Source organism: Pygoscelis adeliae, unplaced genomic scaffold, assembly GCF_000699105.1.
Source record: "Pygoscelis adeliae isolate BGI_AS28 unplaced genomic scaffold, ASM69910v1 Scaffold282, whole genome shotgun sequence".
NCBI lineage: Eukaryota > Metazoa > Chordata > Aves > Sphenisciformes > Spheniscidae > Pygoscelis > Pygoscelis adeliae.
The window spans coordinates 3,154,856-3,170,282 of record NW_008824352.1 but is presented as its reverse complement, the minus strand read 5'-3'; the positions used below and the strand labels follow the sequence as shown (position 1 = coordinate 3,170,282).

Genomic DNA, 15,427 nt, shown 5'->3' with positions numbered 1-15,427 from the left:
CGCCCCGCACCAATCCCCTGTTAGCGCATCCACATCAGCATCACGGCAGCTGAGCCCGGCTCCCGGGAGGACACATCTTGTCCCAAAAAAGCCATTTAATGAGCAGGGCATCTGGGGCCGAGCCAAAGTACTTTCCGGAGAGGGCAGCGGGGATGTTGATGCTAACCTTGTTCTGCATGGCTCAGCTGCTTAAATGACTATTATTTTTTGTTGCCAGGAGGGTGTTGCTTGTGATGGGGACACAAGCAGCTTTTTGCACAGGACTTTTACAGCAACTTAAATCTAAATAAATTAGTGAAGGGGACAAAGGAAAAGAAGACTCCTTTTGGGGTAAAACCTTGCAAGTTCAAAGTTAAAAGGCTGCTCCTACTGCAGCGAAGCTGCGAGCGGGAGCTGGAGACATGTGAGAGATGCACAAAGGGGATTTGCCCACGCAAAACGCGGGCACTCTCTGTGGACATACCAGGGAAACACCAAGCAGCTCTCGGAGGCCAAACCCAGCACAGGTACGAGTGCAGTGACTACACGTCGGCAGGAAGTTTTGTGCCCACAAAAGCAGTGCTGTCCCCGCTGGGCATTGCACGCTCAGCACAGCGGCAAGGACACCTGGGAGCAGCCAGCCGCTGTGGAAACCCCGAAATCCCACCGGAGATTTCAAAGCACGGAGCCACGGGGAGCAAAATCAAGAAGCAGTGAAGAAACGCTGCCAGGAAACTCCAAGGAAGGGGTTTTTGTCCCTGACCAAACACAAGAGTAAGGAGAGAAGCACCAGTGACCGAACCCAGGCTGGCATCTGAGTGGAAGGGTAGTGATGGACATGCGTAACGAAGCAGCTGCCGGACTGATGTACAGCTGGGAAATTCCATCTTCCTTATCAGAAAGGAGTCGGGATTTATTATGACCTGCTCGGACCTATCTGGGGAAAAAATGCCAGAACAGAGAGCCCTTCCTTTGACCAAGCAAAGACATTATAAGATCTAACAGCATGATACCAAAGCCAAGTAAATCCAGACATGAAATAAAAGTGTATTTTCACCAAGAAAACAGGGAGACACTGGAGAGCTGGAGTAGGGGAATAGCCAGCACAGGATATTTTCACATCAAAACCAGATGTTTCCAAAGAGCAAGCCTTGTTCAGGCAGGCATGGCTCTGGGGAACGGGGTTTGGTTCACGCTACGGAGGACAGCTGCTGAGTGCAAACCGGGTACCTAAAGATTTGCTGCGGAGCTACAAAACTCCAAACCTCCTCATCTGCAGCCACAGCTCTGGCCATCACCAAGGGGGTCTCTCCCGGCTGAGCAGGGATTGGGCTGAGTTTGAGCCTTGGGGATCACCTGCTCCAAAGCTCCATGTGGACTCAGGTTAGTCCCCACGACCCCGGCATCAGCCCTCCCACCCCGCACCATTGCACTATCTATCTGCTCCAAAACCAGCTCAGCCCCCTGCGAGCCAGGAAATTGCATCCTTGTGGCAGATCGGTCCCTTAGAACATTGCAAGCGGTTATTGCTCAAATAACAGTTGTCCCAAAGCCCTCCTCTCCCTCCCGTCCCCCGGCACCGGAGCTCACAGGGGCCTCCCCCCCCCACTCACTGAATTGCAGGCGTTGGCTCGCTCCACCTTGGACAGTTTGCTGGTGTCAGTGTTGAAGACGTTCATCTTCTCCACCAGGCACGTCAGGGCTGTTTCAGTGGCCTCCCCCACCTTCTCGTAGACTTTTTTGGACTAGAGGGCAGAAAAAAAAAAAAGGAGCTTAAGCTTTAGAGAACATCCTCTACCTGTTGCTCCGACCAAGGATCCTGTTGCCCACTGTACCACCCCGGGGCTCCCAGAGCATCGCCTTGGGATGAGTTGAAGCCAGGGCAGGGGATCCCAAGGGACAAACCTCAGCTGGCTTTGCCCCAAAGTGGCCCAAAGTGCAAGGAAGAGCATCGCCGGTCCCCCGCACCACCCCGGCCCTGGTGCCCCCCGCACCTCGTTGTAGTCCAGCGAGGAGTCGTTGCAGAGGGCGCAGATGGTGGCCAGCTCCACCAGCCCGTCGTACTGCCCGCACTGCACCGGCTGCTTGTCCTTCAGACTGCGGGGAGAAAACAAACCCCCAAAGCCTTACACCAGCTTACAAGTTCAAATAATACTTAGCTTCTCCTATATATCCCTTGTAAAATTTTCTGAAAAGAGGGAGAAGGAGCCCAGTTGAAGCCCCGGGCTTGGCAATAAACGCTTGAGTTTGCATTTTGTGCTTTACCAAATAGGGCAGGACTAGTTGCAAATAAAGTATCATCGCAGGAGGCAAATAAACTCTGGAAGTGCCCCAGAATAAAGGGGGCTGCCGAGGAGCTCCAAAGAGCATTGGACCTGAAAGCAGGGGCTGTCAAAAGGCTGATGATAAAGATGATGGACGAGAAAAGGGGCAAAGAAATTCAAATTAACATTCACTCCCCCAAGGGTTTCCAGTTGCTGGGGATCCAGAGGAGCTGTAGGACCGGCAGCAAGTCCCTTCTCCTCCCCGTGATGCTGCTTCGCGCTCCGGAGAGCCGAAGGGCACCCAAGGGAGCATTTAAGAGCGGCAGACAAATTTAACAACTACATTGCTGTGGCTGTTTCTAAGCAAGCGGCGAACTGTGGCCTTTGCTTCCTAAACAGCAGCTCTTTGCTATGTAAAGGAGCACAAACGTCGCTGGAAAGGAACAGCCCTAAACAACCCAGTCAAGCCGGACGCTGCTTCTTGCCCGGTGGCAGAAATGGCAGCGGTGGTTTTCAGGGGAAATAAAAAATTATCCCGGCTCCAGGAGAGGTAACTGCAGGTTAGAGCTGTATAAACCCAGCCGGTCATCTGCTTGCTGGAAAAATAATTTGTCAGGCATTTATTAGGATCAGTTTATTCCACTGCTGGTTCCCAATGGAAAGAACATTTTGGAGCCCTTGTTACAGCTCAGGAGCGGAAAACAGGGAGCGGCCAAGAAAATCTGAAAAATCTGTTTGCTGAGGGACACAAAGCTGCGCTGGGCTGCGAGCGGGCAGGGTAGAGCCACTGCCTCCTGCCCAGAGGATGCTGCCCAGCCCCGGGCTCATGGGCAGGGGAAAGGCAGCGGGTGGAGGAGGGATCCTGCAGACACTCTGGGCCGGGTTTTGATGTTTGGGAAGGTGGAAATACCGGGGATGCCTTTTGCAGTTTGTGATCCCCTGGATATTGGTGGGAAGGGATGGGGGATACGTCCCCATCGTCGGCCATCCCTGCACAGAGCTGGACAAGATCTGCGTGCCGGGAAAGGCATCAGCAAAGGCGCTGCTGGATGGGTGCTGTGTGGGGACGCAAGCAAACCCGAGGCCAAGCACGTAATATTCCCCACACCGAGACCAGACTAAAGCAAAGCCACCGAGTCCTCCAAGCATTTCAGTCCCACCAGCCCCAGGGGAATGGAGGGGTTTCTCTCCGTCACACCTAAGCGAGCCCTTGCACGCCCCTCGACACGCAAGGCGAGCACGGGGCTGAAACAAAACTCAAAAGCAACATGAATTGCTGCAGACCAATGCAGAGCCTCACCACAGGCAGTCCCCGGCGGAGAGGGGACACTGCAGCTTCAGAGGTTAGCAGACACAAGTTCAGCTCCTCAGTCCTCCTCATTTAATTGAAACGCACTGATTGATACCAGCTTATGACCTGGCTCACTTTTTAATGAAGATTCCTAGCCAAGGATCAAATTGGCTCTATAAATATTCATGAAATTAAGTCCAAGGCTGGGATGAATTATAGTTGCTCCAGATACAAGCAGAAGGGACCGTGGTGAAGAACTTGCCCGGGATCACACAGCAAAGTGAAGGGGCGCAGACAGTGTTCCAACCACCGGCTGAGCTTCTCATCTTCCTCCTTCCCAGACTTTTCCCACACTAAGGAGCATCACCTCCTTTCAAAGGAGGGGGAATACACAGACACAATGACAGAAAGCCCCGTGTGTGTAATAATGCACCAGGGAAAAGCCCCTGGCTTCCACTCCCTGCCCTCGGCTGCAGCTCAGCAAAGCCCATGTCTCCCCCGAAACGCGTCCTGACATCAGTAGGATCGTGCCGTGGGCACAGCAGCCATCTCGGCCATCCCTGCCGAGGATGCGGGGCTCGGGGAGCGCTTTCCTGCTGGGGTTTGCAGCCGTTTGCAAGTCCCTCCACACATCGCCGGCGGTGCAGCTCCCGGACAAGCTGCCGGCCCTGGGTCCTGCTTGGGGTGGGGGCAACAGTTGCTGGCTGATACCAAAAATGCACAGGCTTCAGAAATTTGGAGAATGAGCACGTACTGCGAAAAGCCTCGTTCATCGCTATTCCCACACTTGCCGTCTTCTCCAGTTCAAAGCGGGCTCATTTTATCGGGATTGCTAATGAAGGGAGAGCCAAGCGTGCAGGAGCCCCTTTGCTGAGCAGTGGGAGGGCGGCAGGCAGAGCTGGGGCGCACTGCCCCCCACGCCGGGCAGGACCCAGCGACGAGGGACGGTGAAACAATTGCCCTGGCTCCCACCGAAAGCGAAGGGCAGCCACCCAACGCTTACAAGCCCAGCATAGCCAAAAACCAGTGCCCAGCAGGTATCTCCACAGGCAGGGTTCAGCATGGCTGCAAACCACCACGGAAAACCCCTCTTTCTCCCCAGCTCGCAGGGCGAGCCTGGGCTCCCCCAGCCGTGGTCATGAACTCGACCCTCCCGCCTCCCCCTGACCGTGCTGCCAGCCCAGGGCCACCCCATGTCACCCGCGAAGAGGGGGGGACCCGCACTCACATCTGTCCCTCGGGGGTGTAGGTGGAGCCGGTGATGCTGAACTCGTGCAGGCTGCACTGGGTGCCCTCCACCTTCTCCATAATGAACATCTGCAAGGGGGAAAGATGGAGACAGAGCTTTAGGCAGCAGTTTTTCGGTACAACCCACATGCCCAGCCGGGAGACCCACCAGCCGGTACCGTCCCAGCGATGGCCCCACCGGCACCGGGCTCAGCCCCCTCCCTGGTCGCCCACCAGTCCTGGCTGTCCCCAAATCCTTCCAGCTCTCCCCTGCCTTTTTCATGTTCGCCTCCTCCAGCTCTTTTTGTTTTTCCATCGGAGAGGAGCGATGCTGAGCCAGTTCCTAAGAAGGTGCCTGTGTTTTTCTTGGAGCAGAGAAGGAACCGGGTCCGGGTTTCTGCTCCTGCCTCGGCTGCCCTGGAAAGCCTCCGCAGGGCAGGATCTGACCAGCCAGGAGCTGTGGGAAGGGGCTGCCCCTGCTGCCCTTTTCCAGCCAGCTCTCGGCCACCAGCTCGCCTTGCACGTTACTGGGATCGCAGCTCGGCACTGGCAGTGTGGCAGCTCAGTAATAAAGCCCCGGGAAGCCATAGAAGTCCCATACACTCCCTTTTTAGTGATTTTTGCCTTTCAAACTCCTTCCAGTTTCTCTCTTGCTGCTACAGTGAGAGCAACAAAACAAAAAAACCCTGAAAATACAGTAAAAATCCCCCTTCTCCCCAAGCTCTCCCAATGCCCCCTTGCACAGCCCACCCTTTGGGGGCACCTCCAGTGGCAGCAAGAGCAGTGCCCGACCCCAGCCGGGGCAACAGTTCGGCCACGCTCGTTTCTGCTTAATCATTATTTATGACACACACTTCAGCAAAAAAGTAACATAATAAACAAATAAATAAAATTGGTTTGATGAATGTGTTTCCCCAGCCGCAAGCGCCTGTGGGGAGCAGCCAGGAGGGAGGATGGCTGCAGGAAGGCGATGTCCTCGGCTCTCCAGACCTGCTCGACGGCTCCAGAAAGTGGGTGTAGGGGCAACTGTCCCTCTCCACCCTGTCTCAAATCATTTATTTTCCCTATTTATTTTCCTCTGTTCATTTGAGATGTTCCGCAGGAGAAATTGGGAAGCATCGCTCAGCACCAGAGATGCAACGGCTCTGGGTACCATCCACTTCTCTCCCCTCCATGCTTCCTCCAGCAACTAACAGAGGTTAATTTACTATTATTATTAATTATTGTTAATAATACAAGGACACCCCACCAGTGCAGACACGCTGACTGGTGGGTGTGAGACCTCCCCATGCAGCCCCGTATCCCCAGGTGCAGGCTTAGGGCCAAGCCAAGGAAAAAAGGTCAAGCTCGGGGAAGCATGTTTATGGCAGGTTTAGCACCAGGACACCTCGGTGGGTTGTCTCACCTCCGTATTTTACAGGTTTGGGCAAATCAAAGCAGGAGGTTCAAAGCATATGTCTCCTGTGTAAACACTTCTGAGCACAAAGCAACCTCCCCACAGCTTCATAGCTATTTGCAGATACCCCATTTGCTGGGCTATCGCCCTCAGCTCCTTTCCCAGAGCCCTTCCTCGAGGCCCCTCAGCATCCCTGAAGAAAATCACAAGCCAAAGGGTTGCAGAAGAGACTCAGGACATCCCGGGCCCTCTGCTGAGGCACTGAGCTCCTCTGGCAGGAGCTGCAAACACTAATGCGTGAAGGACCTCAATAAAGAAAGCCAAAACGCATTGCATCTCCTTCAGTGACTGAATTGCGCCGAGGTGGTGGACTCCAGGAACGGAGATGAAGTGTGGCTGAAACTTCCCAAAGCAGAGGCTTCTGCAACACCAAAAGGGACCTTCGAAGGGTGAGCATCCTTCATCTCTTTTTAAGATGTCCAACGCCATCGGCCTTCTAGAGAGCCAAAATCTCCTGGTCTCTTCAGAAAATGGACTCCTGCACTCAGAAATGCCGACCGGACCCCTATTTATTAAAAAAACTGAAAGCATCCACCCCAGCCACTGGTGGTTTTGCCTGATATGGGCCTGTTTGTTTTCAAATGCTCACAGCTACAAAACAATTACTACTTTCACAATAGCAACTTTCTTATTAAAAAAGGAAAAGAAAAAAAATAAATCATTCCAAGCCCTTTATTTTTCCATGCCTATTTAAAAAGGTGCTGCGTAACCCACAGCAACCAGAGGTTATATCAAATTTCCTGCCTGCTCCCGGCTTGCGTGACTGGCAGAGCGAGGGGGCGGCTGGCGGATTGCAAAGGTTTTTTGGCGCAATGTTTCAGCAGATTTCTAGGCTGAAAAGGGGGCAGGTTTGCAGGCAGGGCAAACAGTCCAGAGGAAATAGCTGTGCCTTAATCCATAAAGAGGACAGGTATGGTTCCCATCACAAAAATAATATAAATAATACCAGGAGCAATAGCAGGAGGTGGCAAAGCTGCGTGCCGCAGCTCGGCTGGGCAGTTTGGGGGGGCTGCCGAAGAGAGATGCTCACAGAGGGGCTGCCTGACCTCTTGCACTGCCATGGTGACCAGCTCCAGCATCCAGCAAGGGGAACCCAGCCAGCACCCCGCAGGGCTTCCCCCTGCTCACCCCCCCGCCCTTAACCCTTCTAAAATCACGCCGGCGATTTGGAGTTTTAATGCAACAGAGAGATGGAAAGGAAAACATTACTATGTGCTTGTGGAAGAGAGCGCCCTGCTCCTCCTCTCCTGCAGATCTTGACTGGCCCCAACGCTGTATCACACAGCCGGACGCTGCTGGCGTGTATTTTTAGAAAGCAAAGGGCACTCACAGCTGCACTGTCCCCAGAGCAGCACAGGGCATCTGGCTGCAGGCTCACGGGGAAGAGAGATGCGAAGGATACGTCTCCACATTTCTGTATTTTCTGTAGTATCTTTAAAAAAACTACTCATCAAAAGGCAGACAAGATAGGATTGCTGTCTGGAGTAGTAAGAGGCTGTAATCATCAGTCATTTATCCATCAATCAGCCCACAGATCAGCATAATTTTCCTCTTGCGCTGGAAGTGGCCCTGTCCAACAGGTACCCACCGGCAACTGCCACAGCTGGCGGCTCGGTCAAAGCCCCTGGGAAACCCCCAGCAAGGTCTCCCATTAATTAGTGACCGGTTTAGACGGACAAAACTGCTGAATCAAGGCACAGTGCCCTGGTGATTAAAAAGCAAATAGCGCCCACACAGCTCCTGGGCGGCTGCACCGGGGACAGGAGTTTGCACGTCCAGGCTCTGCTACAAGGTTTACTGAAAATAAACCCCTTTCTGCTGTTGTTCCCCAAAACACCAGCCATCTCGGAGACAGCCAAACGTCACCAGCCACCTCCCTCTCCCGGACATGGGGTGCCAGCATCGCCCCGCTCCAGCCCCACGCAGCAGCAGCCCTGAGCCCACACAGCCACACTCTCATCTCCGCTTTGGGTCCTGACTTTCAAACGCCACCCTCGTGCTCCTGGAAAATTAAGTTACGGTGCATAAAAGGGTGCTGCAACTTTTAGGAGACTGATTTAAATGCGCAAGAGCAGAGCTACAATGCCTCTCTGCCCCCTTCTCTCCCTGCCAGACTCCCATCACGCCCATCTGCACGGTTATTTAATGGTTGGGAGAAGGCTGTCCCTGGTTGCTCCGCACCGTGGGCTGGGTGAGATGGCGGTCTCGGAGACCCCCAGTTGACCATAAGATGAGTGACACAAATCACAGGTTTAATCTGATTTACTAAGTGGGTTTGCGGCTTTACTGCGTTACTGAAGAGCTGTAACCTCTGGCAGACTCGAGGCCAGAGCAAAAGCACCAAAGTCTGGGCCACCCCAGATGGACGAGGCCCCCGGCACAAAGCCCTTCAGTGGGCGCTTAACACCCATGAGCATTTGGGGGGCACCGCTTCGCCCGTGCTAACCATATGGCACCCATATGCATCCTGCTGAGCTGGCTCAGCCAGCACCTTGGCCACAAGTCCTGGGCGCCGAGCGGGACCCCGAGCCGGCAGTGCAGCCCTTTAAAAAGAGCTGAGGGTTTTAAAACAGACTCGAAGCCTTTCAAGAGTCACTTTACACCTCTCCAGACCTGATGCCGGCAGCGAGATGTAAAGGGCAAGCACTGCTCAGCAGCATACCCTGTGGCCAAACAGCTGCGCTCACCCAAATTAAATGTCTGCGTCAATTAAATCTCACTCAATTAACACATTTCTCCAGGTTATCGATAGGCTTTCGTTGACTTTTGCACCGCTGTAGCTGAGCCGGCTGCTCCATGCAGGAACACGTCCAGGACACGCCAACAGCCGCCCAGCGCAAATATTTACCCACCCGCCGCTTGGCAGAGCCGACGGCAGCCTCCGTACTGCCTGCGTCAACGCGGGAATCCCTGTCCGTTAAACATTGACAGCCGTGTCTGTGTGTCCTGAGGCCAGCCTGGCTCTCGGTATCACGCCCTGGGAGTCAGGATTCAGCCAAGTGAATAACACGGATATCAGAAGGGGGTTGCGGGGAGACGGGGTGGAGGATACATGGAATTTTGAATTGATTTTTTTTTTTCCCCAAATGTGCTGCTTTGCAAATTTTAACTTGGACCAATTTAGGGCTGATTGAAGCTAAAAACCTCATGAGTGCTGCTGCCCCACTCCGTCACCCTCCTGCCCTCTCCCTGTCTCAGATCACTAATCCTGCTTCTCCCAACCGCACCACACATCGGGGGAGATGGTGGCACTTCTGCCCTAGTTCAAGGAGCAGATCCTCCAGTAGGAAGTGGTTTGGGGAAGACAGGATCACGTCCTACCTCTCCTTCTGCAGTCTGCAGAGCTAAAGAGACCCCAAATGCTGGGGGTCACCCTTTACTCACTTCCCTGCATCCTGGGGGCAGAAAATCAGCAGTGTCCCATGGTCGGCCAGGGGCGGCAGGCACCGCTCTGACCTCCACACTGCTGCAGCCCACCAGAGTGGATGTGCTTTGGCCACTTGGTCCCAACAGCCCGAAAATGAAAACCCAAAAATTGAGGAGGTAGGAACAAATTCGCCATTGTCCTGGCATGAAAATCAACCCATAAAAATAACCCCTGGTATTAACATGAAAGCGGTGTGAGCACGTGCCTGGGAATGCCCAGCTGATAAGCAGGAGGCATTGCCCCATCCCAGCAGAGCTGCATTTCTGGCACCCACCCGCACCATCACCATGGGCTCAGCACCAGAAACCTGAGGGATGGCAAACGCAACACGAGCCGGCCACATCCCCACAGCCCCGGGGCAGGACTGGTGTCCCCTGGGCTGCTTTTTGGGAAGGGCTGGTGAGAACCTTCTCCTCATGGAAGATGTGGGCAGTTTGGTCACTGCCTCATTCCAGCGATGTCTTGTTTTAAATCATTTACAGGGCAGAAATATCAGATGTTTCCAGTCATCTGTAGTTTGTGCCAAGCAAACCAGTGGCCAAAGCCCGTGGCCAGCTTGCAGCACGGTCACGGCTTCCCACCACGCTACCCAAGTGTCAGAGAGGAGGGACGGTGGCCAGGTCCATTTTTCCCCACAGCAACACATTTTCCAAGGTTCTCCTATAAAACCGACGCGCCAAGGCCATGAAAGAAAGCTTTCCTGAGACTTGAGGATTAATGGGGAAACTGAGAAGTACTCGGATGGTCCAGGCGTTCCTAACAAGTCACCTCCCCGTACGGTCAGGCACGCGGGAGCAAAGCTCTTTGGTAAACCAGGAGGCTTCGACCTCTTTGCCAAACCACCCCAGGGCTCCCTCCGTCAGAAGTGCTTTTCGGTCTGAGCCCAGCTGCACACCACTGCGGATGGCAGACCTTCCGCCAGGTGAGGACGGGTAACCGAAGCACCGTTTCACCAGGTCACGGGCATCTTCTCTTAACCCCTGGATTTCTGCACGAGTTCACCATGGCCAGCTGGACCCATGCGTTGCACTGACCCTCCAGGTTTTGGCCTCACAGGGCCAGGCTTTGTAATTTTGCATGGTCCAGGATTTCTCGCTGGTTTGGTTACAAACAGGGGGAAAACAGGCAAAAGAGCAGAGCAGGCTGATTGCATTGGCTTCTCCAGAAGCTCTATCTCAACGCCACATCCCAGCAGGAAGAAATGCTCTCTGGAGAGGGCGCCCTGAAATAAGCCTGCAACACAGCACCTCCAAACTGGTGTGCTCGTTAAAGTGAGTTTTCTAATTACAACCATGCCAAGAGAAGCCATAAACATTGACCCTGGTCAGGCAGAGAGGAAGCTCAAGGCTTCCTATAAACCACCTTCCACGCCCACCTTCAAATTCCTAATATGAAACAAGTCTGGTGAGAACAGCAAAGCCCGTCACCCCAGGATGGGGATGGAGCGGTGCAGAGTGCTCAGAGGCTTACAGAGCACCACCCCCTATGCCCCCCAAAACACCCCCGGCACTCACCCGGCAGACGGACATCTGGTTGGTGGTGAGTGTGCCGGTCTTGTCAGAGCAGATGACGGAGGTGCAGCCCAGGGTTTCCACCGAGGGCAGGCTCCGGACGATGGCATTCTTCTTGGCCATGCGGCGCGTGCCCAGCGCCAGGCAGGTGGTGATGACGGCCGGGAGGCCCTCGGGAATGGCAGCCACCGCCAGTGCCACCGAAATCTTGAAATAGTAGATGGCCCCCCGAAACCAGGAGCCCCCGTGGACAGGGTCGCTGAAGTGGCTGACATTGATGACCCAGACGGCGATGCACACTAGGAAAATCACTTTGGAGAGCTGCTGGCTGAACTCGTCCAGCTTCTGCTGCAAGGGGGTCTTCTCGGGCTCTGTCTCCACCATCTGGTTTCGGATCTTCCCAATCTCGGTGTACACCCCTGTTGCAATGACAACCCCTACGGCCTTCCCAGCTGCGATGTTGGTGCCCTGAGAGGGAAGAAAGGGACCAGAGTGGATATGTGGGCATGAAACCTCTTGGCCTGAGCCGGGAAATGGGTTGCTTGTTGTGAAAGGAGAACAAGAGATCTTGGTTAAGGGGAAAATGAGACATCCTGGGATTTTATATAAACCCACTCTACAGCAGCAGGAGACCCTCCTGAGAGCTCTCTTGCCCCTCAAGGACTTGGCTTCTGCCCAAGAGGAGCATGAGCAAGGAGGAAACCCAAATTTGCAATACCTCCAGGCTCAACCACAAACTTTCTCCCCGTCCATAATGCATCCTACTTGACAAAAAACCTGCTGAGATTACCCAAGGCATTTAAGGGCGTCATGTGCCACAGCCCAAATGAAATCCCATGGAAGCAGGTCCTCATTTTTATGGATTTGGGGCTCTTTTTATGGATTCAGGTCTTTCTCATGCATCAGACCTTCCGCACTGCTCAGAGATCTCCTGTGTCCATCAGCCTCTTCACTTGGCGACTCTTTGGAAAACCACAGGAGAGGTGGGGACAGGCATAAGGGACTTACGGAGAAAAGCATGTTCTTCTTGTCCTGGTTGACAGCCCGGGGGTCGGGGATGGGGTCAGCATGTTTGATCACCGACACAGACTCCCCTGCCAAGACAAGAGGGGGGAAGATGAACCACCCGTGTTTCCTCTCCAGCCTCTGCTCAACGCTGTTACGAGCCTGCATCACAACCCCCGCGGCTTTCTAAAGCAGCACTTTGCCACAAAACCATCAAAACATCCACCATGGGGATGTCAGAACTGGGCCAAGGTGCTCTGAAGATGAGGGCTGCAGGAAAAGGACCTGTGCGGATCGCTAGCGGCCACAGGCTTCCGTACAGCCCAACGGGATGGAGCCAAATCCCCACTCCGGGGAGCCCGCTGGCTTGCAGCACAGGTTTGCACGGTCAGATGGGGTTCGTAGGGCAGCACAACAGGAAAGGTGGCCGAAGCCCTTCTGCTGAAGGTTTATGTTTTGTTCTTTGCAGATTTGCCCTTTTGCTGCATCTCCTTTTGCCCTTGGAGAGCTAAGTTAACACAAAGCCACTTTTCAAGGAGACTGGGCTCCTTTCCCTGTGTTTTTAACATTTTTTCTGATTGCTTTTCCTTCCCTGCTGCCATCTCCTAACTCGATGCCTTTACAAAATCATGCACGAGAGCTGAAATACTGGAAGCCCTTTTTGTCAGCTGATCATTCACCAGCCTTCCCTGACAGCAGAGAAAGAGAATTTTTGAAATATCATAGATTATCAGCTTTAAGGGTTTTTCCAGTGCTTAAAAAAAGCCCCAAATATTGTCACCTCTCCCTGAAGTTGCGAGGCCTCGTGCACCAGCGGTGATCATGCGACGGCTGCACGGGGGGAGCATGGGCAGGGACTGAGAGCCCCTCATGAAACCCCACGTGTTGCACAGGAAAGCCCCATGCTTTGCATTTTGCAGGAGGGATGCCCAAGCACTGGGCACATCTCACCTATGCCATGACTTTTAGATGATGCTGGGACCTCCCCAGGTTCTCAATCTCCTTCTCCCACCCATTTCCCACCCCGGCAAAGCACTTAGCCCCGTGTCAGCCCCAAAATTTGGCTTGGGGCAGACAGCAGAGGGAAAGCTCTGCCTTCAGCAGCCACCTCCACCCCACCACGCCTGCACGCACCTGTGAGGATGGACTGGTCGACCCGCAGGGTGGTGGACCGGATTTCGATGATCCGGATGTCCGCTGGCACCTTGTCGCCAACTACAAGGGCAAGAGCAGAGCAGCTCCGTCAGGCGGGACCGGCAGCGCCCACCGCCCCGGGGAGGGGGGACGGCAAACCCTGAACACACCAGCACAGCCAAGCTCTGCCCCAAGGCTTGGGGCCACTGGTTTGCACCTCGGTTCCTGCTGTCTCCCCTCGTTTGCTATTTCAACTGTCCGGTCTCCAGGGCAGGGACTGGCTTTTGCTGAGAATCACTATGTCCCTATGCAGTGAGGGTGCACGGCAGCACCCAGCCTGCAGCAACGAGGGGTCCAGCCCATGGTAAACCAGGGTCCTGCCCCGGGATGCCTCCTTTCTGCACGTAAAGCTTAATTTTGTATGTCTACAATTTGCAAGTCAAAAAAAGAAAGCTGGGAAGAGGCGCCATCAGTTGCAATCAGCCATCGGGCAGTGCAGTGATGGGACCTTGTGGAATTTCTTATTTTAGGGGATTACCTTGCACAAAAGCAGCCAGCCCGAGGAGCTGGCAGCAGCGCTGAGGCTGAGGGGGTTACTCGTGCCATGCCAGGCACCCTCCACCCTCTCCCATGGACCGACCGCATGTTTCAAGCATCACCTCCCCATGCAAAATTCGGCAGGAGCAAGCGCTGCCCCATCCCTGCTGCACATGGATGCTGCCGGGGCGGGTGACCTGCCTGCCAGCCCTGCCCATCACCTTCCCCGGCTGCCACCCGAGCAAAACTAACTGTGCTTTGAGCCAGGTTTGCCAGGACAAGCAGCAAAGGCAGGAGCTCTGCACAGGGCAGCCGGGTGAGCAGAGGGCATGAGTGGGGTCCCAGCAAGCCCCCATGTCCCACCCGCCTGGGCTGCACCTCTGCAATGACATGCGCTCCTCCGCCGCGGCTGGGACCCCCTTAACCATCACAAGCAGAGAGCACCCGCATCCCTCCTCCTGCCAGCGAGCGGGTAGGAAGGCAGGTATCTTTTGTCTTCTTTTTGGAGCGGAGCCACAGCAGTTAGAGGTGCAGGCGTGCTGTCCTCAGGGCAGCAAGCATCACACTCTCTGCCCTCCAGCCAAATCCTGGCGTGGCCCTGCCTGCTGCCCCACATCACCTGCCCTACCACATCCCCGTCTCCCCTCTTCCCTGCAAAACCCCCAAAACATCCCCATTTTGGAGCAGCCCAAGCCTCTCAACGCCACTATTAACCCCGTTTCAGGGCTCCGTGGACCAACTGGAAGCTGTTGACACTGGAAGACCTTTCGTGGCCGAGACAAACAGCCATCCATGGGTCTCCTGGCACAGCACAGTGGTTATGGGTGGAAGCAGCCCCATCAACTGAGAGCCACTGATCACCACCCACCGAGGCGCATGTGCTTCCTTAAAAAAACCATTTAAAGCTGCTTTTCCCGCTGGGTTTCTTCCTCCCGCTCCCTTATCGGCTGGACACAACCGCGCTCCGGCGTTTCGGAAATATTGAGGCAGAGAGCGCCCTGGCTCACAGCACCTTACGTCACGTTACACAACACTGCCGGCTTGGCCGCTAAGGATCGTCTCAAATCCCAGACTTTAACGAGCGCTTCCTCCCCGGGCTCGTAAAACCGCTCCCCGAGCGCAGCGGGAGGGGGGCTGGCACCGCTCCACTGCTCAGCCATTTATTCCAGCTGCAGACACGAGGGCTCTTGGACGCGTCGTGCAACATCTGCCGTCCGGCCAGACCTGCCCTGCTCCCCATTCACACCCATTTTTGGGGGGCTGAACTGGGGCGTACTAAGCACGGGGACTCACAGACCCTCCCAAATGTTTCCCTCAGACTTTGCAGCTGCTTGAGGGAGCCGGAGCACCTTAAAGGGAGCAAAGAGCTCCTCTTCCCCCCTGGGAAAGGTGGGGAGGGTTTGCAAACATTAGCTCAACCTGCAGATGAAAAAATCTGTTGCCAGCATCTAGAGACAGCGTCGAGCCCTGGTGCCATGGGGGTAGTGCCATCCGCTCAAGGGTAGATAGTGCGATAGCATCCCAAGAGACTCGCACAGTGCAGGATAGACGTACGACCCGGCAGCTGCCGTTAGACAGCTATTACACGTTCACCAG

The 15,427-nt window shown here is 54.7% G+C and overlaps 1 protein-coding gene across 1 annotated transcript in view; it reads right to left on the bottom strand.

Annotated features, from left to right (window-relative positions):
• Nucleotides 1–15,427, bottom strand: part of LOC103912910 (sarcoplasmic/endoplasmic reticulum calcium ATPase 3) — a 36,575-nt gene that overhangs the window by 14,961 nt on the left and 6,187 nt on the right. Inside the window, exons 4-9 of the mRNA XM_009319320.1 lie at nt 13,294–13,375; nt 12,164–12,248; nt 11,159–11,623; nt 4,763–4,851; nt 1,974–2,076; nt 1,593–1,724 (exon numbers count right to left, since the gene is read on the bottom strand). Of these exons, the coding sequence (XP_009317595.1) occupies nt 1,593–1,724; nt 1,974–2,076; nt 4,763–4,851; nt 11,159–11,623; nt 12,164–12,248; nt 13,294–13,375 (956 nt within the window). The remainder of the gene's footprint in view (nt 1–1,592; nt 1,725–1,973; nt 2,077–4,762; nt 4,852–11,158; nt 11,624–12,163; nt 12,249–13,293; nt 13,376–15,427) is intronic.